The sequence below is a fragment of the Marmota flaviventris genome, chromosome 9 (assembly GCF_047511675.1).
Source record: "Marmota flaviventris isolate mMarFla1 chromosome 9, mMarFla1.hap1, whole genome shotgun sequence".
In the NCBI taxonomy this organism is placed as follows: Eukaryota; Metazoa; Chordata; class Mammalia; order Rodentia; family Sciuridae; genus Marmota; species Marmota flaviventris.
This window is the reverse complement of record NC_092506.1, coordinates 103211355-103235593: the sequence shown is the minus strand read 5'-3', so window position 1 is coordinate 103235593 and position 24239 is coordinate 103211355. Positions and strand designations below refer to the sequence as shown.

The 24239-nt window shown below is 47.5% G+C and overlaps 1 protein-coding gene and 1 non-coding gene across 4 annotated transcripts; both read left to right on the top strand.

The window, feature by feature from the left end:
* The first annotated feature begins 7935 nt into the window (after positions 1-7935).
* LOC114088859 (trehalase-like) lies at positions 7936-15296 on the top strand. 3 transcript variants are annotated; one of them, XM_071616763.1, is made up of 6 exons: positions 7936-8596; positions 8854-8965; positions 9290-9402; positions 9651-9704; positions 9953-10042; positions 12017-12119. In XM_071616763.1, exons 1-6 carry the CDS (start codon positions 8369-8371, stop codon positions 12035-12037), a joined length of 618 nt encoding a protein of 205 aa, XP_071472864.1. In that variant the 5' UTR covers positions 7936-8368; the 3' UTR covers positions 12038-12119. The 3 variants fall into 3 exon arrangements, 1 of the variants encoding a protein (XP_071472864.1); XR_011708606.1 differs by lacking the exons at positions 7936-8596; positions 9290-9402; positions 9651-9704; positions 9953-10042; positions 12017-12119 and adding exons at positions 12296-12494; positions 13725-15296 and having other exon boundaries at positions 8780-8965; XR_011708607.1 differs by lacking the exons at positions 7936-8596; positions 9290-9402; positions 9651-9704; positions 9953-10042 and having other exon boundaries at positions 8780-8965; positions 11984-12070.
* Positions 13603-13730, top strand: LOC114089068 (small nucleolar RNA SNORA20). The gene has a single exon (XR_003582123.2). It is a non-coding gene; the product is annotated as a small nucleolar RNA SNORA20 (small nucleolar RNA).
* Positions 15297-24239: the final 8943 nt, after the last annotated feature.

Sequence of the window (24239 nt, the reverse complement as noted above, 5' to 3'; positions counted from 1 at the left end):
AGGTGGCACAGAACACGTCCAGCTACTGCCCAGCCATGAACTGCAGACCAGGACAAAGTCACAGAGCTTGATGCTGCCTCTGGCAGGATGTTGTCTGTCTTCAGGTCCCGGTGCACCATGCTCTGTGCAAGGCAGTAGCTCCAGGAGTACACAAATCTGCCATAACTTGAGCCTTGTAAAGACCCCATCCTATGTCCTCTCAAGCGATGCAATTCCTCCTCCTTCCAACTCAATTGACTGGCGTCAAAAGCTTGGTGGCACTTCACTCACACCACCATACTGGAACAAAATGCTCTGCCCCCTGAGACCCATGGCCACATTCCTAACATCTGAGAGCCTGAGAGGAAGGGCTCCTCCAACATCACTTCCTCACAAGTTCCTATCACATTGCTCACCAGAACCTGCCTGGAACCCAGAAGGCAGTGGGTTGGTATTTTCAAAGTGATGAAGGGTGATCCTATCAGCTAAGCACCCTATGGCCAGAGAGTGTCCTTTCCAGAGGGCAGAGAAACTGAGGCATCCCAGATGCCTCAGTCCCTTCATGCTGCTCTATCCAAATAGCCAGAACTGGATCATTTGGAACCTCAGAAACTGATTGGGATCCACTTCTGAGATCTGAGGAGTCTGAGGAGTCCATGGTCAAGGCTCCAGGAGACCAGTTGTCTAGAGAGGCTTACTTTCTCCTTCCAACGTGGTACCTTGTTGCCAGTGTCCCCATGCTGCTAGAGGGGCAGAGCTTTGAACTCACCCCTTCAAGCCCTTTTCACCTCTCTTTCCTTCTCTCTTCCTTGGTACTAGGCTCTTCCCTCCTTCAGGAGCCTGCAGCAGCCCACACTGATTTGGGGATCTTGTTGACAAGCCTGGGGATGAGCCTCCTGTATGCTTCTGTCTCCCCTGGAAGTTTTCATGTCAGAAGACCCCACCCGCCCATCCTCTTTGAGTGGACCGGTCACATCCCCACTGTAAACCCCAGGAATGGAGGGTGGACAAACTGCTAGAGGAGCCAAGCTGCTAGAAAAGCCAGGGCAGGTGAGTAGAGCAAGGAAGGCTGCCTTGTTCAGGTGGAGACCTGGAAGTGTGTTTTTCAGGCAGCAGTCAATGCCATGGAAAGTTGGTCAATGTTCCGGGTCAGGGTCTGCGGCCAGAGCTTCCTCCTTCCCCTCGAAGCTCTGCAATGGTTTGAAAGTCCCACCCAAACTCATGCTTAAATTTAATCCCTACTGAGAGGTATTGAGAGATGGGACCAGGTGGGACCTTTAAGAAGTGATTAGGTTGCAAGGGCTGTGCACACGATTTGCCTGCATTCATGAGGCCAAGTGTGGCAAAACCAGGACACGTGTCTCCAAGTCCCCCGCGGAGGGCTGCCTCAGCCTAGTGATTAAGAGCGAGCAGTCCAGGGGTGGCGGGCAGCCTCGTCTCAGATGGCTTTGGCCAAGTTCCGCTGCCCTCGCCCAGGGCACTGATTGAGGGTAGTGCGTGGGAGGTGTTAGACTGTAGTAGTTTCACAGCAGCAGAGAATTGTCTGTGAGGATGAGCTTGTCCTTTTCTGCTTTTTTATTTAGTTTTTTTCACTATTTCTCACCACAACAGAAACTGCTTATCTGCAGGTGCGCAGCTATTCTAAGAGATGAACAGCTCGCGGCTTCCCAGCAGGGCTCCGGGGGTCAGTGAGAGCCCAACCCCAGACGCCGACCGATCGGGAGGCTGCGGACCCATCCTCCAGCCAGATGCAGCTGTCCACGTCCCAAGGCGAGCCATTGGCCATCCATGCCCTTTCCCCTCCTGTCCAAATGGGGCCAAAGCATGCTGCCTGATGAACTTGTTGTTAAAATTTCCAAGTGATTTCGTCATGAGCTATATATCGCCTGGCGCAGGAAGATGCGTAAGACTGTGTGGCAGTTTAACAGATCACTGGGGTCTCTGTGGGGTCGTGAAGTTGAGCATCACCAGCACCCAGAGCTGGAAGTGGGTGGCCAGACAGCCCCAGCCTCACTACCGCTCCAGAGCTCCCAGGAGCTGGTTGCCCAAGAGTGCCAATAAGGTCAGGTGTCTGGAACTGCTTTCCTCTGTGTTGGGGCAAACTGGGAGGCAGCCAATGCGCATGCTCAGCACCACCTGCTGCAAGGATATTTGGATCCATGTGAGTAGGGATATTAGGCTTTTGTTGGTTGTGTGCTAGAAGGTATCCTCTCCCTCCTTTTTCCTCCTTCTTACACCCCTAGAGCTGGGCTGGGGTTAGGACAGGCAGCCAGGAGCACAACAGTACTGGGACATTGGAATCTGGCTGAAAATGTCGTGGGGATGGAGGAACATGTCTTGGCCCGAAGCCACCTGGGGAAGAGAACAAGAGCTGTTCTGTTAGAAACTCCCTTCAGCCATAACACCAGAGCAGTCTGAAAACAACCAAGGGGTTTGTCTGTCTCATATAACAGGATCCCAGGGCTCTGGTGACTCACAGAGACCATAAGGGCCCAGTCAGTCTGTTTCCACCTTCCTGCTCTGCTGAAGCTTGCAGCTGTCCATTGCCTCCTGATTGCAAGGTGGCTTCTGCAGCTCCAGAACATTTCATCTGTCCTTCAGGCAGGAAGAAGGGGGAGGGGTAAAAGGTGAGGAACACCAAGTCAGGTGAATCTTTTTTTTTTTTTTTTTTTAATACGGGGGATTGAAACCAGGGACATTTTTGCACTGAGTTACAGCCTCAGCTCTTTTGTTTATTTATTTATTTTCAAAATTTGAGACAGAGTCTCACTAAGTTGGTTAGGGCTTAAGTTGCAGAGGCTGTCCTCAAACTTGTGATCCTCTTGCCTCAGCCTCCCAAATCACTGGGATTACAGGCATGTGCACTGCACCTGGACCAGATGAATCTCCTTTAAGGAGCTTTCTCTGAACCCTCTCCAGGGAAAGCAAAAGGGACTTCCTCTTGCTCATCCTATGGAAAACCAATGTCCAAAGTACAAGTGCTAAGGAGAAAGAAAGGCTCTGTTCAGTAGCCAAAGAATGGAGAAGAGGAATCTCAGCTCACAAATCAGCTTCTCTACTGCAGGGTTGAGGGGTTAGAGACATAGGACAGGAACAAGGTAGGAGAGACAGAGGCTAAGGACTGAGGGAATATTCATGTCTTTTCTGGGAATAGGTGGAGATCTTTCAGGAACTCAGGTGCCACCTCTTTTCATTCCTTCTGTAGCAGCTAGAAGGTGTCTTTAACCTTAAGGGGTGACAGGCTAAGGAGACTAGGCAAGTCTAGGTCAAGTTAACCCTGTATTATAGTTTTGGACAGCGCATTTCTCAAATGTTCCACATGTCCACGTGCTGAATAGAATCTGACCAAAGGCTAAGGCAGCAAAGCAGACAGACACAATATGAAGGTAGAGATGCCAAGCCATTTCTTCCCGTTCCAGCCCCCAACCCACGTCTGCAGGCCAAGTGAAGAGTGCGTTTTCAGCAAAAGTGGCCTTCAGGCCAGGTGCAGTAGCACATGCTCATAATCCCATTGGCTTGGGAGGCTGAGGCAGGAGAATCATAGGTTCAGAGCCAGCCTCAGCAACTAAGCAAGGCCCTAAGCAACTCATCAAGACCCTGTCTCTAAATACAATATGAAAAAAGGGCTGGGATATGTCTCAATGGTTAAGTGCCCTGGGGTTAATCCCTGGTGAAAGAAAGAAAGAAAGAAAGAAAGGAAGAAAGGAAGAAAGGGAAGGGGCCTTCAGGTCCCTGGAGAGTAGCCTAGGCAACTGTTACCATCATTACAGACACATCAGAGGTGTTACCAACAGCAAAACTAGTGGGAGACTAATAATGTATTGATTGCCAAGTTGTGTAACTTCAAAATCAGTAATTTTTAAGCAAAGTTAGAGAGTTTATTTAGGTTTTCCAGACAGAGATAGCTCTTCCTTAAAGAAATACGTAGGATCAGAGGGCAATGAGACACACCCAAGATGTTGTCAAAGGGTGCCGGGCCAGTAAATCCCAACACCATTGCTGACAGGAGTGTACTTTGGGATCAGGTCGTGTTACTAGGAGAAGGAAAGCTGACCCCTTAGGCTCGATAACAAAGCCCTGATCCCAGCCTGGAGTGGGGATGTCTCAGTCCTTCTCTTCCCAGCCTGCAATGCCACCTCAAAGTCAAAGCTGAATAAATAGTTTGAAGTGCTGTTTTTCCCATCAATGCTGTTTCTGCTTATAAATATGTAAAAGACTGGGAAGATCAGGGTGAGCCTTAGAGAATCAGGGCACGGGCAACCCAGGGGGTGGCCAGCAGCTGGGTCCTGGGGCCGAGGCCTAGCCCACATCTAGAGAAGAATGAACACAACTTATGTTTATTGACGGGTCATATGTATTCTGTACACTATTTCTGTGTGAAAGCACTATTTTTCTTTCCTTTTAAATTTGTAAGAGATGTCTATCTATTAAGGATATCAGTATACACACAGCACATTGATTTAAGGGGGACACTAATGATTCAGTCAACATTCCAGGCTCAGGGGCTGGGGCTGTAGCTCAGCGGCAGAGCGCTTGCCTAGCACCCAGTGTGAGGCACTGGGATCCATCCTCAGCACCTCATAAAAATAAATAAATAAAATATATTGTGTCCATCTACAATTAAAAATAAATAATAAATAAATAAATTCCAGGCTCAGGCTGGGTTCTAGGACAGAGCCCTGAGCACTGTGGGAGGAGAGGATCCTACACACAGAACCCTCTGGTGGTCATGCCCCCTCTTAAATACGTATACCACCACCACCATACACACAGCAATTGCTCTCAGATTTACGGTTAGAATTTGAGACATTGAGACATTGAAAACTGAGAAGATAACACTTAGAAATATGCATTTCCACCTTTCCCACCCACCCTCAACAAATCAGGAACATATCTATCTATCTATATATATATATATATATATATATTTTAGTTGTAGACGGATATAATATCTTTATTTATTCATTTTTATGTGTTGGTGAGGATCGAACCTAGTGCCTCAGACATGCAAGGCAAGCGCTCTACCCCTGAGCCACAACCCCCCCCCCCCAGGAACTTTTTTAAATAAGAAATCCACATGCCCAACAGCAACCATCCCCTGTGGCTGAGCCCCTCATGACACAGCATTGTATGTCCAGGTCACTCCAGTCTCAGTCACGCTGAGCACACCCTACCTCTCATAGCCATCCGGCTGCTGGCTTCCTTATCTGCAAACTGTTCACTGACAACTTGGAATTTGAGTTTCACCCACAGATAAAGAGCAAAGCCTTCAATTCATAGTAAATGACCTGAAAAGGAGCTGGGACTTGCCCGAGGGCACACGGCCTGTGGTGCGGTAGCTGAGGCTTCAATCCGGTCTCCTGGGATGCAGTTCTGATTTAAAACGTCTCTTGTCGGGATCTATGAACCCTGGGGATTGCAGGAAAAACGCAGGAGAACACGTGACTTGAATTGGGGTCACCGGTGGCATCTGACTTTGCTGACATAGGCAGCGGCAGTGGGACTCCCCGGCTGGCAGGGAGAAGCCCAGGAGCCCAGGCGTGGTGGGTGCCCCTGACCCCCTGCCCTGTTCCCACGGGGAGAGAGGAAGCCACAGTGGTTGAAGTGAGAACAAGAAGTCGGGCCGGTGCTGTTGGTGGGCAGAGGCGGCTGCAGGCAGCTGCAGCTCACCAGCACCAGGCCCAGAGGCGCACTCTACACCCTTGCTTCAAAATTTGCTGCCATGTGCTGAAATGCAGAAGCGTGCAGACGCTGAGGGTGAGCGCTCAGAGTCCCCGGTGTGTGCAGGCGCAGTGACTCAACTCCAGCCCCAGTCATGCACATCTTTCAGGTGCACATCTTTCGGGCAATTGGGGGTTAAATTTAAAAGAGAGAGAGAGGCCTTGTTGATCCACAGGTGGCTGTGGTTTGACTGTAGATGAGTTTTTTTTTTTTTTTTTTTGTGGTCCTGGGGATTGAACCCAGGGCCTCACACATGCTAGGCAAGCATTCTGCCACTGAGCTCCACCCCAGCCCTGGTGGCTGTGGTTTGAGTGAAGGAGTAGGGGGAGGGGAGCTGAGCCTTCCTTGTCTTGTACCAGATCTTGGCCAAGTGGGAGGCTCTGCCCTGGGAGGAGAGGGCAGCAGTACACAGGCCAGGGGTCAAGCTGCAGAGGAGCAAGCCCCATGTCCAGCCCCCTCACTACAGGCCCCTGACTCTTTGCCCTCTGCAATCTCTCTTGCCCTAGGGACAACTCAGAGAAGAGACTAGAATTCTAGGAGGCTCTGCCATCAGGCATCCTGGCCTGCTTCTGCTGCCAAGTCACCATCTTTGGGCAAGTCTGCCCTACACCCCTGGGAGGTTCTCTGTAAGATGCAGCCTTAGCCTGAAGGAGCCTGGGGCCCCGTTTCCCTGCACAGTTGGCACAGTGTTCAGCATGGAGCCCCCAGACCTGGGACGAGGTGAAGCTGCCTGAGAATGGCCTGTGCACAGTCCAGGAGCTGCTGACCAGAGCTTGCCCTCCAAGTCGCTCCTTGAACCACAGGACTGTTCTAGCAAACATTCTGCCCAGTGTCCCCAGCCTGGGTGTGAGAGGGGGCCTAAGGCCTCCAGAACCCCTGGGTAGGCCCTGACCTGATATTCTCTCTCTCTGCCCCAGGGCAAGTCAAACCTCCCTCCTGAGTGTTGGTTTACATCGCCAACTACAAAGTGAGCCCATCTTGCCTCCTGCAAGCAGGGCGCCAACCACTCTTCATTCCAGGTGGACTTGCGGAGCTGTCTTCGCCCACCCTGATCACCTCACTAGCTCTTGCAAGAAGAGCATGAATGGAAGTTAGATAGGGAGAGAGGCACAAGTCACAGTGAATGCAGCTGAGGAACTGCTCAGGGTGAACAGAGGGTGTTGGACAAGAGGAAGGGGGTGTCTCTGGGGAGCAGAATAGTGGAAGGAACGGTCCCTGATTGGATCAGGGAGGGGACAATCCAGGCATAAAAACTGCATGCAAAGGCCCTGAGGCACCTTTCAAGGATCAGGAAGAAGTTTCTTGTGGCCAGGATAGAGGTGAGAACAGGCTGAGTGTAAGGAGGAGGGGGCTCCCAGAAAGAGGAGACCCTGGTTTGTCTCCAGGGGTAGCCTGGAATGGTGCTGAGTGGTTCGATAAGGGGATTTATTTTGAAGATTGAACTTGTTGGTGATCAGTTGTGGAGCGTGAAGGGAAAGACAGTATCTGGAACAATCAGGCTTTGTCTTGAGCAGTTGCAGTGAGGACTTCAGAGAGGCTGGTTGGCTGAGTGTTTTCTGTTGAGCTCACTGCCATGTCTGGGAGGAGGACCCTCCTTCTCTCAGCCATGTTTGTCACTAGACTTTTAAGACCTCCCAACAAACACACACAAACGTGTTCACACGCACACCGACACACCAGGCCTTCTCCAGTCCCTGGGAACATCACATCAGTGGGCCTGGCCCTGCCCAGGACACTGCCTGGCTCCGAGTTCCCCAGCACTCCAGGGTCCGCAGCGCCACATGCCACAGCCCTGGCAGCAGCAGGCAGTGGCCAGGCTCTGCTCCAGGTCTGCGGCTGCTCGTCCAGGTGGTCAGGGCCTGATCAGGCCAAGCCTTGGTGTCCTCAACCCCCTGCTACTGGCCCTTGAGGACCTGGCTCAACTGGATTCTGAGTAGAAGGCTGACCACCCAGCTTGGCACTGGGCAGGTGACCACCCGGCAGTGACTGAGAGGCTGTGTCCCCCCGCGTCCCCTTATCCTCACATCACAGCTGTCACCAACAAGCCAGATCCAAGGGGCCAGCCTCCACCACAGTGTCTGGCCAAGAGGGAAGGAAACCCCAACGCTTTCCCCAGGTGTGGTAGATATGGAGGAATGTGTCCCGGGAACAGCAAGGGCAGGAGCCGCCGGGGCTTGCACATCAGGTCCTCTCTGCCATTCCTGCCGGCTCTAGTGTGGGAGGTTCAGCGATTCTGAGGAACCAGCAGAAGAGGGTGCAGGTGTTTTCAGGTCAGGGAGGAAGGGGCTGTGCCAGCACAAACATGCTGAGCAGCTCTCAGTGCCAGGGAGGGCCAGGGCCTGGGTGAACTTGGGCAAACTGCTGGCTTCTCTTAGCCTCAGAGAAAGGGGAGGAAGTTCCCCACACACAGGGCACCAGTCCCATCCCTGGTGGAGAGGCCTGGCCCAGGAGCTCAGGCAGGGGAGAGCCAGTGGGGAGCGAGTTGGCCACGTGGCACAGGGGGCAGCACTCGGTAGCCTGGAGGTGGCCGCAGTCTAGGTTGGCCTGAGGAGGCTGGGGAGGCTGTTTGGTTGAAACGAGGGGTTAGAGGCAGATATTCCACTTCAGACCTCAGAAGCTCTTTCCTTAGGACCCAAGGGCAGGTCTCTGCTTGTTCAGTCCAAATGCAATGCCACCACCAGGGAACGACTCCCAGGCTGAAAGGTACAGAAACTTGCGGGCCCAGCGCTTGGCCGCCCTCAATGCCCTCCTGTGGGATGAGCAGAAAGGCGCCTGGTTCGACTACGACACAGAGAAGGGCAAGAACCTGGAGTTTTACCCTTCCAACCTCGCCCCGCTCTGGGCCGGCTGCTTCTCTGACCCTGCCACCGTGGACAAGGCTCTGAAATACCTGGAGGTGAGGGACAGCTGGCCGCTCTGAGCCCCTGGAGACAGGACTGCCCTCTACTCACTGAGCAGGGACCTGGCAGGCCAGCCACCTACCCACTGCTGTCTGTGCCTGTCCTGCCTGCGGGTCCCACTCAGGCCACCAGGGGACAGCAGTGAGCCAAGAAGAGGAGGGGAGGAAGGGCCCCTCTGCTCCCTGAGGGCCCAGCATCCTGGCTCCCTGCCCAGGCTCCACCCACAGTCCCAGCAATGTCTGGAACCTTCTAGGACAGCCAGGTCCTGACCTACCAGCATGGGATTCCAACCTCTCTCCGGAACACAGGCCAGCAGTGGGATTTCCCCAATGCCTGGGCCCCCCTGCAGGATCTGGTCATCAGAGGTAGGCAGGTGGGAAGGGGATCTGTGCCAAGGTGGACCCCAGCTGCTCCGGGACTGGGGAGGTGACTTAAGGATGTGGGACCCCTGGTCCTTTCTCTGTTCTCTCTGCCCCACAGCTAACACATCCTCCCCCCTGTCCAGTATAACCAGCCCTCCTCTCCCTCCAAACCTCAGCCCTGGGTAAAGTGCAGGGTGGCCTCTGGTTCCGAGAGGTCTCAGGACCCAGCCAGGCCTCATTCCCTCTGTGGGACAGTAAGATTCAGGCTTCTGTTGTGCCAGGGAAGGGGGCTCTGAAGATTCAGGTTCTGCTTGGGGTGGAGTCTAGGCTTGGCCAAGTCCTCTTCGCCTCGGACCAAGGAAGTGACTTTTCAACTGGCCCAGAATTGGATCCGAACCAACTTTGATGTCTACTCCCAAAAGTCAGCCATGTACGAGAAGGTGAGCTGGCAGGGGGTGTTCTTTGTCCCTCACCTTCCTTCCCCAGGTGAAGTGGGGAAGAGTCAGGCTTGGCAGACCCTGGACTGTGCAGCCAGGACAGTGGCGGCGCCCAGTGGCCACTGCCAGGCACTGCAGGGGCCAGAGCTTCAGGCCAGAGCATCTCCCAAGGGCTCCAAGGCTGGTTGCCTGGGGCTGGAGTGGTGGCTTGGGGACAGCTCCTGACCTACAGCTTGCCCTCTTGTCCCCAGTATGACATCAGCAATGGTGGACAGCCAGGTGGAGGAGGGGAGTATGAAGTTCAGGTGAGCAGGCCAGGGCTGAGCTGGCCAACACCTTACAACTCCTGGGCTCCACTGTCCACAAGAACCGACTTGACCCTCTGGGCCCCAGTGTGCCCTGTCTGGGGGCCCACAGGGAGGACCTGACTGGTGCTCCTTGGTACCCCTGGGGATGGGCGGGACAGAGCTCCTGGGGTAGGGAATCCCACACCCTCAAAACAGAGGCTTGGGCTCCCCCGAGATCTGGCCCCACAGGCCTTGCCTCTCTCCAGGAGGGGTTTGGCTGGACCAATGGAATGGCCCTGATGCTCCTGGACCGCTATGGTGACCGGCTGACCTCGGGGACCCAGATGACTCCTCAGGTGCCCCCCTGCCTGGTGGCTGCCCTTCTGTTCCACCTCCTGCTCAGCTTCCTGCCGTGGTGACCAGGGACTAGCAGGGTGGCCTCACCACTGCCCCTGCCTGCTGCACTTCCTCCTCTGGCTCCAGCTCCTCCCCTGCCTCCTCTGCCCCATCTCCCAGCCTGCTCTGTTCACAGTGCAGGGGGCAGGGCAGTGGCCTGGAGGCCAGGTGGTGGGGCTGGGGCCCTTCTGGAATCTTTGAAGGGGTGTTAATCCTGCAGGGTAGAGAAGACACCACCCCGCCACCTGTGAACCCCAGCCCCATGCCCCACACAGCCTGGTCTTCCACACACTTACATAGTCCAAATGCTTTATTGTTCTGCTTATTTGTAAATGCTTACCAATACTGAAAAACACCCAGCCTGGCCCAGGCCACAGGGACCCGGGGCTGGGGAGGAGGGCAGGGGAGATGCTGTCAGAATGAATATCTGACTCTGTCTTCAAAGGATTCCAGACCTTAATGGATTCCTCTCTCAAATCAATTTATATTCCTGAGTCTTGTTGAAGACAGTTGAACAATTGGCTTGCAATTAGTGGAGATTAATTGCTGGGTGTGCTCAGGGAGAGAGCCCTGCCCAGACCTTGGAGTGACTAGGCACACCCAAAGCTCTGGCCCCTCCAAGGAGTCTTAACACCTCAGGTAGGTGCCTACAACACATAAGGGACTGTTATAATCCAGTCAGACAGTCCACACATAGGTGAACAAATAATAATGAACTCAAGGAAGAGGAAATGCACAGATTGCTACAATATATAACCTACAATGCCTATTTTTTTCCTTTGGTACTGGGGATTGAACCCAGAGGGGCTTTACCCCTGAGCAACATTCCCAGCCCTTTTTATATTTTTACTTTGAGACAGAGTCTCTCTAAGTTGCTTAGGGCTGACATACCAGATTCGTGGGACCCCAATAGATCTCCAGGAGCCGAATCTGATGCAATCACACAAGAGTCTTTATTGCAAGCTCGAGCCTGGACTCACAACCATTTCCTACGCAGCGGTCCCGAGAGTGAGTCCTGATCCTTAGTTCAGTGAGGATTTATAGGTTTTGGGGGGATACTCTATGCGTCACAACATCACACAGCAAATCATTTCATACTACGGGAAAATCAAACAACAACTCTTAACATTGATTAGTACATTCACTGGCGGGAACAAGTCAGGAAGGGGTGATTGGTTAGTTTAAGTGGTGGATACATTTGAAATGATTGGTTTAGGCCGCAAGAGGTTGCGAGAGTGTATATGCTAAACTGCAGGGTTGCCTAATCATATTATCAATCACCGAAACTACTGGGAGGGTCACCGGGCATTTCAGATATTTTCCCTGTCTCACTCTGATTGGTTGTCGCTATGGTCCGAATCAGGCCTCAAGCATTCTTTTGGTCTTTTCTGGAACTTGCATTAGCTGAGTCATGGACATCTGGTACAGATGAATGACTCAGCAGGGTAGCTTATGTGCCTAGGAACAGGTTTTCCAAGGACAAGGGTCATCCCCTGCCCCCCTTTGGACTGGCCCTGCTCTGAGGTAGAGGCTGGTTTCTCAAAAATGGAGTCACATCAGTTTCTCAGGGCCTTGCTAAGTTGCCAAGGCTGCCGTCCTGTGATCCTCCTGCCTCAGCCTCCTGAGTCACTAGGATTATAGGCATGCACCACCATGCAAGGCCTCAAATGTCTATTTTCTAACAAAAACAAACAAAAATCTGGGATACATGTCAAGAAAAGGGAAAGTATGATACACAGCAAAACACATTCACTCAGGCAATAGAAACTGTCTGGGATTGTAACCACGGTCCACTTTATGCTTTGAACATAGCCCTGCTGCTCTGCCACTGCAAGTGATTTTTAAAATGATGTGTTTCTCTCTCTTCCTCTTTCCCTATCTCTCCCCCTTCCTGATCTCAGAAGAAACGGAATTACCTTTCTTCCCTACCCTAGGCTGGGTTATCTGTCCTTTGAGGACTCACCCACCGCAGGAAAGAAGTAATCCAGACTTTGGGGATGGTACCAGAAGACCTCAGAAATGGCTATTTCCCAAATTAACACGTGAATTCCCAACTCCAACAGAGAGCATGTGCAATGCCACCTTTGAGTCACCTCTACAAAAGCCCCCTCACAGCCTCTGGGACAGGAGTGCCCCGTGGTTCACCTTTGCTAGCAAAGCAATCAACTTTCTTTCTCCCTTTTCTCAAAATCGTGTTCTCATTATTGGACCAGCACCCAGGACAAGGACCGAGATTTCCACCACAGGATGTTGTCCCAGTGTTGGAGACTCTAGGACTTGAAGAAATAAACGACAGAAAGATGGCAACTCACATCACATAAAGAATACTGATGGGAAGACAGAGCCGGAGGAAGAACCCGGCGGGGCGCCTTGTTTCTGGTCTGGCACGGGAGGGTCACTCCATCAAAACAGGTAAACATTGAACAATAGAAAATCGACAATTTCTTAGATCTGCCAGAGAATCAAGGTCACGGGCAAGCCGCTGCTCTCCAACACTGGAGGGGCAGACTGGCAGGTACGGAGACCCACAGCTAGCTGACCATGAACCTCGGCAGTCATGTCTAGCTTTCAACAAAAAAATCCTGGGCAGGGCAGAGGGAGGAGGGGAGGAAAGGAGAGGGCTAATGGGAATTGGAATCGAATTCCTTGTCTGTATAATTGTGTCGAAAGGAACCCAGACACTATGTAGAAATATAATGCTCTAAATTTAAAAAAGAAAAGAAGAAGAAGAAAGAAAGAAATGAGAAAGGACGGAGGGGGCTCAGGGAGAAAGAAATGAAAAATGCCAAGGCAGGGCTGGGGACGTGGGTCAGTGGTAAAGCACTTGCTTCGTATGCACAAGGTCTTATGTTCAATCCTCAGCACCTAAATAAATAAGTAAATACATAACAAGGCCTAATAAAAGGCAAAAACAGTTTGAAGAAACTGATAAAGTATCTGAACCAGACTTGGATAGAGCAGCGTGCTGGAATTTTCGGACTGGGGATAACCATATGCTAAGGGTTCTAGTAGAGAAGGGAGACAACGTAAAGGGCACTTAGGCAATAATAACAGAACGGAGAAAATTCAAAGAAAGAATAAAGGAAGTGCTGCTGTACACTTTGTCCCTCCAGGGGTCCGTGTGCAGAAGGCTTGATGTTCAGGTGGCATTGTTGAAGCAGTGAAAACTTTATAGGTAGAACCTAGAGTGAGGTTCTTAGGTTAATTGTAGGGTGTGCTCTTAGAGGGGCCCCAGTTTCTCTCTGGCTTCCTGTTTGGTGATATAATCTCTGCCATCCACTGCCCTTGCCAGAATCTGCACCATGCTATTTGGACTTTCTGCCTCCAAATCTGTGAGCTAAAGCTCTTTTCTTTATAATGTTAGCCTGCCTCAGGTATTCCATTATAGTAACAAAAAGGAACCCAATAAATTAAAAAACACTGTAACAAGTGAAAAGTGCCTTTGATGAGCTTATCAGACCGGACATGGCTGAGAATCAGTGAACTTGAGGATATGTTAACAGAAACCTCCAAAACTCACCTTTTCATTTATTTGCTGCCATAGTCTCTCAGTGATCTGAGCAGTTAAACATGAGGGATAAAATAATATTGAGCCATTGTAAATTGAGGTGAAGTAACTTTTATCTCTTCTACATGGTCTAGACATTGTTTTTGTAAGAAAAAGAAGGAAAGAAACTTCTGAAACTCAAAGACAAAGAAAAAAGCCTGAAACAGAAAAAATACTCAAGCACTGTAGGACAACTACAAAAGGTGCATCATATATTTCGGAAAACAGAAGAAGAAAGCGGGAAGAGGACAGAAGAAATATTTGAAACAATGATGAGAGTCTCTCAATATAATATCAGACACCAAACAACGGATTCCGGAAGCTCAGAGGACACCAAGTAAGAGAGACATCCCCAAAATCTACACCTAGGCCTCTTAGATCCACACTCACAAATTCAAAGTTAAAGAGAAAAATCCCAAAAGAAGCCAGAGGAAGGAAACACCATGTGTAGCCAGAAGAAGAATTAAATCAGAATTCTTAGAAACCCGAGCAGTGAAAAGAGAGCAGAGTGAAATATTTAAAGTGTAAAGAGAAAAAAATAAATAAATAAACCCCATCAACCTAGAATTCTGTATTTTGTGAATGGATCCTTCTGATGAAATGAGATGAAACGAGAACTTACACAGACAAACAAAAAATTGAGTCCTGGGGCAGGAGAGCTACTTTGCACGAAGTGTTTAAAACAAAACAACAACAACAACAACAAAACTTGCAGGGGAAGGAGCTTCATGCAGGCCAGAGGCTGAGACGATATAAACTAGGTAAGAGCATTCGAGAAGGAGCTACAGCAAAATCAAAACTTTTTTTTATTGTATATCGTCTGGGGATCAAACCTGGAGCTTCACACATGCTAAGCACACATCTACCATCTTGGGCCCTATTTTTCATATTCTGACCACAGCCACATATTGAGTGATTGCAGTCAGTGGATAAGTGAGATGAAAGGCCCAGGGCAGCAGGGAGGGAGTCAGGCTACTCGGTTATTGTGTTCTCACAGCCCAGGAGGTGGCACCGTATTTATTTGAGTGGACTCTAACTTGTCAAAATTTGTCATAGACAGTGAACTCAGTGATTGAAGGAAATTCATAGCACGGACTGCATTTATTAGAAAAGAAGGAAGATCTAAAATCAATAGTCTAAGCTTTCACCTTAGAAAACTAGAAAGAGCAAATTAAATCCAAAGCGAGCAGAAGAAAACAAATAATGAAAAATAGAGCAGAAATCAATGACATGAAAAACAGGGAAGCAAGAGGGAAAATCCATAAAACCTGAAGCTGCTTCTTGAAGACGTCATTATAACTGATAAGTCTCTAGCCCAAGCCAGGCGTGGTGGAGCACACCTGAATCAACTCAGGAGACTGAGGCAGGAGGATAGCAAGTTCAAAGCCAGTCTCAGCAATTTAGTGAGGCCCTAAGCAACTCAGTGAGACATTGTCTCAAGATAAAACAGAAAAAGGCTGTGGACGTGACTCAGAGGTTAAACACTCCTGGGTTCATTCCCTAGCACCAGGAAAAAGAAAAAAGTCTGTAGCCCAGCTGTGAAAAAAAAGGCATGAATTACTAATGTCAGAAAAGCAGGGGCTGGGGATGTGTCTCAAGCGGTAGTGCGCTCGCCTGGCATGCGTGTGGCCTGGTTTCGATCCTCAGCACCACAAAGATGTTGTGTCCGCGGAAAACTAAAAAATAAATATTAAAAAATTCTCTCTCTCTCACACACACACACACACACACACACACACACACTTTAAAAAAAAGAAGAAAGAAAAGCAATAGGAACATCACCACTGATCCCACAGACATTAAAAGTATAGCAAAAAGCCAGGTACAGTGGCACACACCTGTAATCCCAGCAGCTCGGGAGGCTGAGGCAGGAGGATTGTGAGTTCAAATCCAGCCTCAGCAAACGCGAGGAGCTAAGCAACTCAGTGAGACCCTGTCTCTAAATAAAATACAAAATAGGGCTGGGGATGTGGCTCAGTGGTTGAGTGCCCCTGAGTTCAATCCCTGGTACCAAAACCAAAAAAAGTATAACAAAGAATGTTGTGAACAACACTATGCTCACAAATTTGATAACATAAATAAAATGGACCAGTTCTTTGAAAGACAAACTTTGCCAAAACACAAACAAAAAGAAAGTATTTGAATAGGCCTATAGCTATTAAAGAAATGGAATCAATAATAAGAGGCCAGGCCCAGATGGGTCCACAGATAAATTCTACAAAATGTTTTAGGAAGAAATTATACAAGTTCTCTACAATCTCATCCAGAAGACAGAGGCAGAGAAACTATTTCCTAACTCGTTGTGAAGTTAGCATTACTCCAACATCAAAACTAGACAAAATGTTGTAAGAAAGGAAAACAAATATAGAAGCAAAATTCCTCAAGAAAACTATTTGGCAATTGAATCCAACAATTCATAAAAGGAACAATACACCACCACCTCTTGGGATTTATCCTTCCTATGCAAGGCTGGTTCAACATTTGAAAGTCAACTAATGTAATTCAACACATTCATCCACAGGCTAGAGGGAAGAATTGCATGACTATGTCAATAGATTAGAAAAGGTATTTGGCAAAATACTTTGTAGTCCCAGAGACCTGGGAGGCTGAAACAGGAGGATCCCAAGTGTAAAGCCAGCCTCAGCAACTTAGCAGGGCCCTCAGCAACTTGGTGAGAACCTGTCTCAAAATAAAAAGAAAAAAAGGGGTGGGGTGCCGAGCCAGGTGCAGTGATAAGGGCCTGTAAACCCAGTGGCTCAGGAGGCTGAGGCAGGAGGATGGAAATTAGCAAAGCCCCAAGCAACTTAGTGAGACTCTGTCTCTAAATATAATAAAATTTTAAAAAGGGCTCAGGAGTTAAGCACCCCTGAGTTCAATCCCCGCTACCAAAAAAAAAAAAAAAAGATCAGTGGTTGGTAGGAGTCAGAGGAGGGGGGGAATGATTTGAAAATGTCCTGTGTGATACGATAGAGGTGGGTACATGCCACTCTACATTTTTTAAGACCTACAGAACCTGCAACACCAAGAGTGAGCCCCAGTGTGTACTTTGGCCTGTGCGTGATGACCACGTGGCACTGGGAGTTTTGATTGTAACACAGGTGCTCTTGTGGGGCCCAGAGCTGACACAGGGGAAGATGGTGCCTGTGCAGAATCCCAGGCTCTGGGAATTCTTTTACTTCCTCTTCAAATTTGCTATGAATCTAAAACCAAAAAATCATTCAGTCAGTGACAGATCATATATACTGCTGTGGTTCCATGAGATTTTTGTTTAGTGCAGCTTTAGACTCAGTTTAGCTTTGTTGGACAGAAGATTCTGGGTTTGCACTCCGGGAAGCAGCATGGAGATTCCTCAGAAAACTTGGAATGGAACCACCATTTGACCCAGTTGCCCCACTCTTTGGCATATACCCAAAGGACTAAAATCAGCACATTACAGTGATGTGACTTCATCAAAGTTTATAGCAGCTCAATTCACAACAGCTAAGCTATAGAACCAACCTAGGTGCCCTTGAACAGGTGAATGGATTAAGAAAATGTGGTATATATACACAACAGAATATTACTCAGCCAAAAAGAAGAATGAAATTATGGCATTTGTGGGTAAATGGATGGAACTGGAGACTATCATGCTAAGTGAAATAAGCCAGTCCCCCCCCCCCCACAAAAAAACAAAGGCCAAATGTTCTCTCTGATATGCAGATGCTGACTCACAATAGTGCACTGGAGAGTGGAGGTTCACTGGATTGGATGGAGGGAGAAGGGGAAAGGGAGGGGGTTGGGAATGGGAAAGACAGTAGAATGAATCGGACGTAACTTTCCTGTGTTCATATGTGAATACACAGCCAGCATAACTCCACATCATGTACAACTGCAAGAATGGGAAGTTATACTCCATGTATGTATGATATGTCAAAGACCAAAAAGAACAAATAAAAAAAGGATTCTTGGTTGGCAGGTTTTTCCTTAAGTACTTTAAATATGCCACTGGCTCCCTTGTTTCTGATGCAAAGTCAGATATTACTTGTGTTGAGGTTTTCCTGTGATGAGTCATTTCTCTTTTGCTTAAAGCCAGAGAGTTTAAAATACAAATTTGTAGAGCTTGAATCTAATAAAGGACTCCCCCATGAACTCAGTTGCTGCAGCAGATTGAAGGGCACCGTGGGTCCTAGTGGGTCACTTTGCTTGGGCACTTGGTACTCCTGGGGCATCTCTGGAGGTCTGCGTTGTTTTGCTTTGTTTAGTTGTTGTTGCTGTTTTGGGGGAGAGTATTGGAGATTGAACTCAGGACTACTTGACCACTGAGCCACATCCCCAGCCCTTTTAAAAATATATTTTGTTTAGAGACAGGGTCTCACTAAGTTGCTTAGGGACTTGCTAAATTGCTGAGGCTGGCTTTGAACTCGAGATCTTCCTGCCTCAGCCTCCAGAGCCACTGAGATGACAGGCATGCACCACCAAGCCCTGCTGGAGGTCTGCTTCAGATTGCACTTCTGATACCAATCTGTTAGAACAGAAATTTTAAACAAATTAAATTCAGCAGCATTTATTTGAACAAAGAAGTGATTCATGAGTCAGGCAGCACCCTGAACCAGTAAAGTCAGTATTTATAGGGAGAAAAAGGAAGTGCCTTACAGAAATAGCCTATTAGAGAGATGGGAATGGCAGCTCACGACTGTACAGCTACTCCGGAGGCTGGGGCAGGAGGATCGCAAGTTCAAGACCAGTCTCTGTAACATGGAAACTTATGGAGACCTGACTCAAAATGAAGAATGAAAAGGAATGGGGAGCTAGCCCATGGGTAGAGTGCCCCTGGGTTCAATCCCCAGTGCTGAAGGGCTGGGGATATAGCTCAGTTGGAAGAGTGCTTGCCTCACATGCACAAGACCCAGGGTTCAATGCCAGCAGCACGCACACACACACACACACACACATACACACACATACACAATCCCACGATACTAAAAACGAAAGAAAGGAAGAAAGAAAAGAGCCTGATGGGTCTCCACTCAGTGCTTGCCGATTTGAACACACCTGATCAGTTTGAGACCCAACGGCTTGGTTTCAAGAGTTTATTCTCAAGTTAAGTTGCAGACTGGTCAATAACATGTGAAGGTAGTTTGGCCCTTAGGGAGGCAGCTTTAGGCTCAGTTTAATTTCTCAACTCAGGCAAGGTGGCCCAGTTCAGAGAGGCCCCTTGACAGGGCTCCTCTCCCTACCACTGTCACCCCTGATGGCCAGATGTCATACACTTTCTTCCTTCCTTAAATTTTTTTTTTATGATGGTCAAATATGTGTAACATAAAATTTGGCATTTTAGCCATTTTAGGTATACAGTTCAATTATTTATATTACATTCACAGTGCACAACACCTTTGCATTCCTTGAATAAATCTCACTTGCTCATAGTGTATCTCTTTCTAATAAACCATTGGATTTGGTTTATTAGTATTATTTTGTTGAGGACTCTCACACCTGTATGCACAGAGGATATTGGACTGTGATCCTCTTTTCTTGTTATGTCTTTATCTGGTTTTGGTGTCAGGGTAATGGTAGCCTCATAAGACAAATTAGGAAGAGTTTGATTTTTGCAGGGGAGGGTACTAGTGATTGAACCCATGGGTGCTTAACCACTGAGCCACATCCCAGCCCTTTTTAGTTTAGTTTAGTTTTGTTTTGGGGGGTACCAGGGATTGAACTCAGGAGCACTCAACCACTGTGCCACATCCCCAACCCTACTCTGTATTTTATTTAGAGACAGGGTCTCGCTGAGTTCCTTAGTACCTTCCATTGCTGAGGCTGCCTTTGGACTGGTGAGCCTCCTGCCTCAGACTCCTGAGCCGTTGGGATTACTGGTGTGCATCTGGCTTTATTAGGTTTTTGATCAATTACAAAAACTGAGGCCTCTATAAAGCTGAATTACAGCTTTTCTACAATTATGTAACTTTCCATATTTGCCTTTGATGTCTTAATTATCCCTTTGTCTAAATGACTACTGTTCACAACTGACCTGTGATCCTACTTTGATCAAGTGTTTTAAGCCAATGTTTGTTTTTTTTTTAAATATTTTTTAGTCGTAGATTGTCACAATACCTTTATTTTTCATTTATTTATTTTTATGTGGTGCTGAGGATGGAACCCAGTGCCTCACACATGCGAGACAAGTGCTCTGCCACTGAGCACAATCCTAGCCTGCCATTGTTATTTTTTTACTTCCCCAAATCAAACTCTAAATTCTCTTTCTTGACCTCGAATTAACTTTAGGATTTTCTAGATGAGCTTTTGCGATACCTCAGAAGAATCCCTCTTTCTATAATAAGAGAAATAGTAAACTAATTGGACTTATTTGGTGTATTAGATTATACAGAAAGCATTGTCAATAAGCAATGCTAAACTGGGCACCGTGGTGCATGCCTGTAATCTCAGCAGCTCAAGAGGCTGAGGCAGGAGGATCTTGTGTTCAAAGCCAGCCTCAGCAATTCAGTGAGACCCTGTCTCTAAATAAAAAATATAAAAAAGGGCTGGAGATGAGGCTCAGTGGTTAAGTGCCTCTGGGTTCAATCTCCAGTATAAAAAAAAAAAAAAGCAAAGCTAAACCTTCTTTGAATTATATTTGTATGGATATGTAATTAATAACTGTTTCAGAAGTTGTATGAAACTCACAGAAATCTGCTTGTCCTGGTGTACCACTATTGCTCATAATCATAGTTATTCTTTTTTTTTTTTTTAAGTTGTAGATGGACACAATATCTTTATTTTCAGCTTGGACTGGGGTTGTGGCTCAGTGGTAGAGTGCTCGCCTAGCATGCATGAGGCACAGGGTTCGATCCTCAGCACTACATACATACATACATATATACATATGTCCATCTACAAACAAGAGAAGTACTTTAAAAAATGCCTTTATTTATTTTTATTATTTTTTTTGTGGTGCTGGGGATTGAACCCAGGGCCTTGTGCATGATATTTATTTATTTTTTAATGTGGTGCTGAGGATCGAACCCAGTGCCTCACATGAGGTAGGAGAGCACTATGTCACTGAACCACTCCCAGCCCCCACCGTTATTAACTTAAAATGTTATATGCAACAGAATAATTAGTGTCTTTCTCATTGTAATGATCTCTCATCAGATGTTTAATGGTAGTTGTTTTGGGTCTTGTCATAGATGGTTAATGTTCACTATGATATATTTCTGCACAACTAAAAGCCAAAGTATTTTGTCTTCAAGGAGATTCACAGCAAGGAATCTGACACTTATATATTTCTGATCACTTTAAGATCACACCGTTAGGCTGGGTGCATTGGCACAAGCCTTAATCCCAGCAGTTTGGGAGGCTGAGGCAGCAGGATTGAAAGTTCAAAGCCAGCTTAGTTCGAAGTTGAACAGCAAGAGCCTGTCTCTAAATAAAATATAAAAAGGGCTAGGGATGTGGCTCAGTGGTTAAACGTCCCTGGCTTCACTCCAGTACAAAAAAAAAAAAAAAAAAAAAAAAAAATCACACCATTGGATGAACTGGTTCATTAAACTGCTAACTCAACATTAAGCAAAACAAGAATCAATTAGATAACGAGGAAATTATTTGGCAGATTTTCATGCTAAGTCAGCCAGTACTGAGATTAAGACAGGCAATGTGAGTGACATCCAAGTCAAATTGCCTATGACAACCTACTTATTCAATGGTGCTATACACCTGAGTTGGAGGGAAAAACCTGTGTTTAATTGGATGTTCAGACAATGTTAAACACAAACTAGTGGAGAGGCTGCATGGTTGCCTACTCTTTCCTGAGTCCTCAAAATTTCCATTATTAAAAAGTTTTTTGTGAAACAATTCATCATGAGAAAGGTAAAATGACCCCATTTATGAGAAAACATGGTTGTGGTGACTGTTCTAGAATTATTAAAATGGTGTATGACAATGTTTGGTATGTCAAGTCCATAATTCAGGTAAGACAATAAAAACCTCAGGTGAGCCACATGTGATGGTGCACACCTGTGATCCAAGTAGTCAGGAGGCTGAGGCAGGAGGATCGCAAGTGTGAGGCCAGACTGTGCGACTTAGTGAGACCCTGTCTCAAAAAAAGTCAAGGGACTGGGGATGTGGCTCAGTATAGACAATTTGCCTAGCATGCGTGGGTTCCATTCCCAGTACCCCAAAGCAAAAACAAAACAAGCTTCAGAGGACACATACCTGGTACCTGCTGGATCATTCGAACACATACAGATGGATTTTATTCAATTGTTACCTTGCTTTCTGCCTGAATAGAAGCTTTCCTGTGAAGGACATTTGGTGCTAGAATAGTAGTGACAAGGTTATTAGAAATGTATTTCCTTTATGGGGCGCGAATGGCAAAGTCCTCACTGATAGAGGTATGAAACTGTGAAGCAATTAAATAAGGTATTACAAACACAGTGGCATCAGGCAAAGTTAACCGAGAGGACTGGATCGCCCTTGGTCAAAGGTATTGCCCATTGACAGGCTTCAGGTGCCCTCCGCTCAAAAACCTTTGACACCTTATGAAATCATTATCTCCCACTCACAGCCTCTGATAGGACTCCACAGGTCAAGGTTCTGGTGCATTATGCCAAAGCATATTTCCACCAGGGAAAAGAAGAGACCCCCCAACTGATGACAACCAGACCTTTCATGATCTAGAACCTAGAGATTGAGGCTCTTGGAAATGACACCACAGAAAGACTGCCCTTGGGCCCCATTGGAGAGGACCACACCAAACGCTTCTCTACAGCAGGACTTCAGGGCCTGAGTCTTGGATCCATGCCTCTCAACTCAGAAGGGCCAGATTCCGGGATCTGCACACCTGTGCAGACCTTACTGTAAAGCTAGCCAGGGAGGAGCTTCCCCAGAAGCAGAGGCATCCCAGATGTGGGCAGCTTTCCCTAGATTGTGGATCAAGACTTCTGTTTCATCATAAAAGTCTAAAATAGTCTCCCTTTCTCCTAGTTCCTGTGTCCCATCCCCCTCCCTTTCCTCACAGGAAAATCCACAGGACCATAATTTGTGGATAGCTTTTGATATGGTCCCTTCCGGTGGAGTTCAAGGGCAGTCTTTCTCTGGTGTTATTTCCAAAAGCCTCAAACTCTCTGGGTTCTAGATCATGAAAGGTCTGGTTGTCATCGTTGGTGGGTCACAAAGGGCCTCTTGTTATTTTTTATTTGTTCTTTTTAGACAATTTAGGACAATAGAGTGTATTTTGACATATTATATATACATGGAGTACAACTAATTCTAATTAGGATCCCATTCTTGTGGTTGAACAGGATATGAGCATAGGTAAGTTATGTCTGATTCATTCTGCCGTCTTTCCTATTCTGATCCCCCTCCCTTCCCTTCATTCCCCTTTCTCTAATCCAATGAACTTCTACTCTTCCCTTCCTCACCCTCCCTTGTTGTGGGTTAGCATCTGCATATCAGAGAGAACATTTTTTGGGGGGACTGGCTTATTGCACTTAGCATGATATTCTCCTGTTTCATCCATTTACCGGCAAATTCCATAATTTCCTTCTTCTTTATAACTGAATAATATTCCACTATATATATGTACCACATTTTCTTTATCTGTTCACCTGTTGAAGGGCACCTAGTTTGGTTCCATAGCTTAGCTATTGTGAATTGAGCTGCTATAAACATTGATGTGGCCATGTCACTATAGGATGCTGATTTTTAAGCCCTTTGGGTATATACTGAGGAGTGGGGTAACTGGGTCAAATGGTTGTTCCATTCCAAGTTTTCTGAGGAATCTCCACACTGCTTTCTAGAGTGGTTGCCCCAATTTGCAGTCCTATCAGCAATGTATGAATAAACCTTTCCCTACATCCCCGCCAACATTTATTGTTACTTGTATTCTTGATGATTGCCATTCTGACTAGAGTTAGATGGAATCTCAGTGTCATTTTAATTTGCATTTCTCTAATTACTAGAGATGTTGAACATTTTTTCGACCATTCGTATTTCTTCTGTAAAGTGCCTGTCCAGTTCCTTTGCCCATTTATTGATTGGCTTATGGGTTTTTCTGGAGTTAAGTTTTTTAGTTCATGAAGGGCTTTTTCTACCTAGTGGAGTATGCTGTGGCGTAAGGCTTTAGACCCTTGCACTGTAGGCTGCCTCAGGGGTTAGGAGCCGGGTTACATGAGGTTTTATACAGGAGAACAGGCTTTCTATACTCCTGCTCTGGCCAGAAACCAGAGCAGTTGCTGGGTTTGTAGATTAATGCCTCCAAGTCAGGAAACATTTCACTAATGTCAGTGCCTCTTCACCATCCCAGTGACAGCCCCTCGAAACCCCAAAGGAAGAATGGAAAGCTACCTTGAACTTCTAAACATCACTGCTACTTGACTTCCTGCACTTGCTCAGAATAGGTCCTGTGGTGGTTTGGAGGGATGTTTCCCAAAGACCCCTGTGTTAAAGGCTTCACCCCGGGAGGTGCTGGTGGAAGATGCTGGAGTCTTTGAGAGATGGTGCCTGGAGGGATGTCCTTTAGATCACTGGGGTCCTGCTCTTCAAGGAGACTGTAGGTTCCCAGCCTCTCAGTCTCACTGCTTCCTGGCAAATGGCTTGCTGCACCACATGCTCCTACCATGATGTGCCACCCTCCC

What these genes read in the sequence shown, in the direction of transcription:
- LOC114088859 (XM_071616763.1), top strand. Translation starts at nt 8,369, where the DNA reads ATGCCACCACCAGGGAACGACTCCCAGGCTGAAAGGTACAGAAACTTG. An exon ending in AGGCTCTGAAATACCTGGAG is followed by an intron (nt 8,597 to 8,853) that starts GTGAGGGACAGC and finishes GGAACCTTCTAG; the next exon opens with GACAGCCAGGTCCTGACCTA. An exon ending in GAGGGGAGTATGAAGTTCAG is followed by an intron (nt 9,705 to 9,952) that starts GTGAGCAGGCCA and finishes GCCTCTCTCCAG; the next exon opens with GAGGGGTTTGGCTGGACCAA.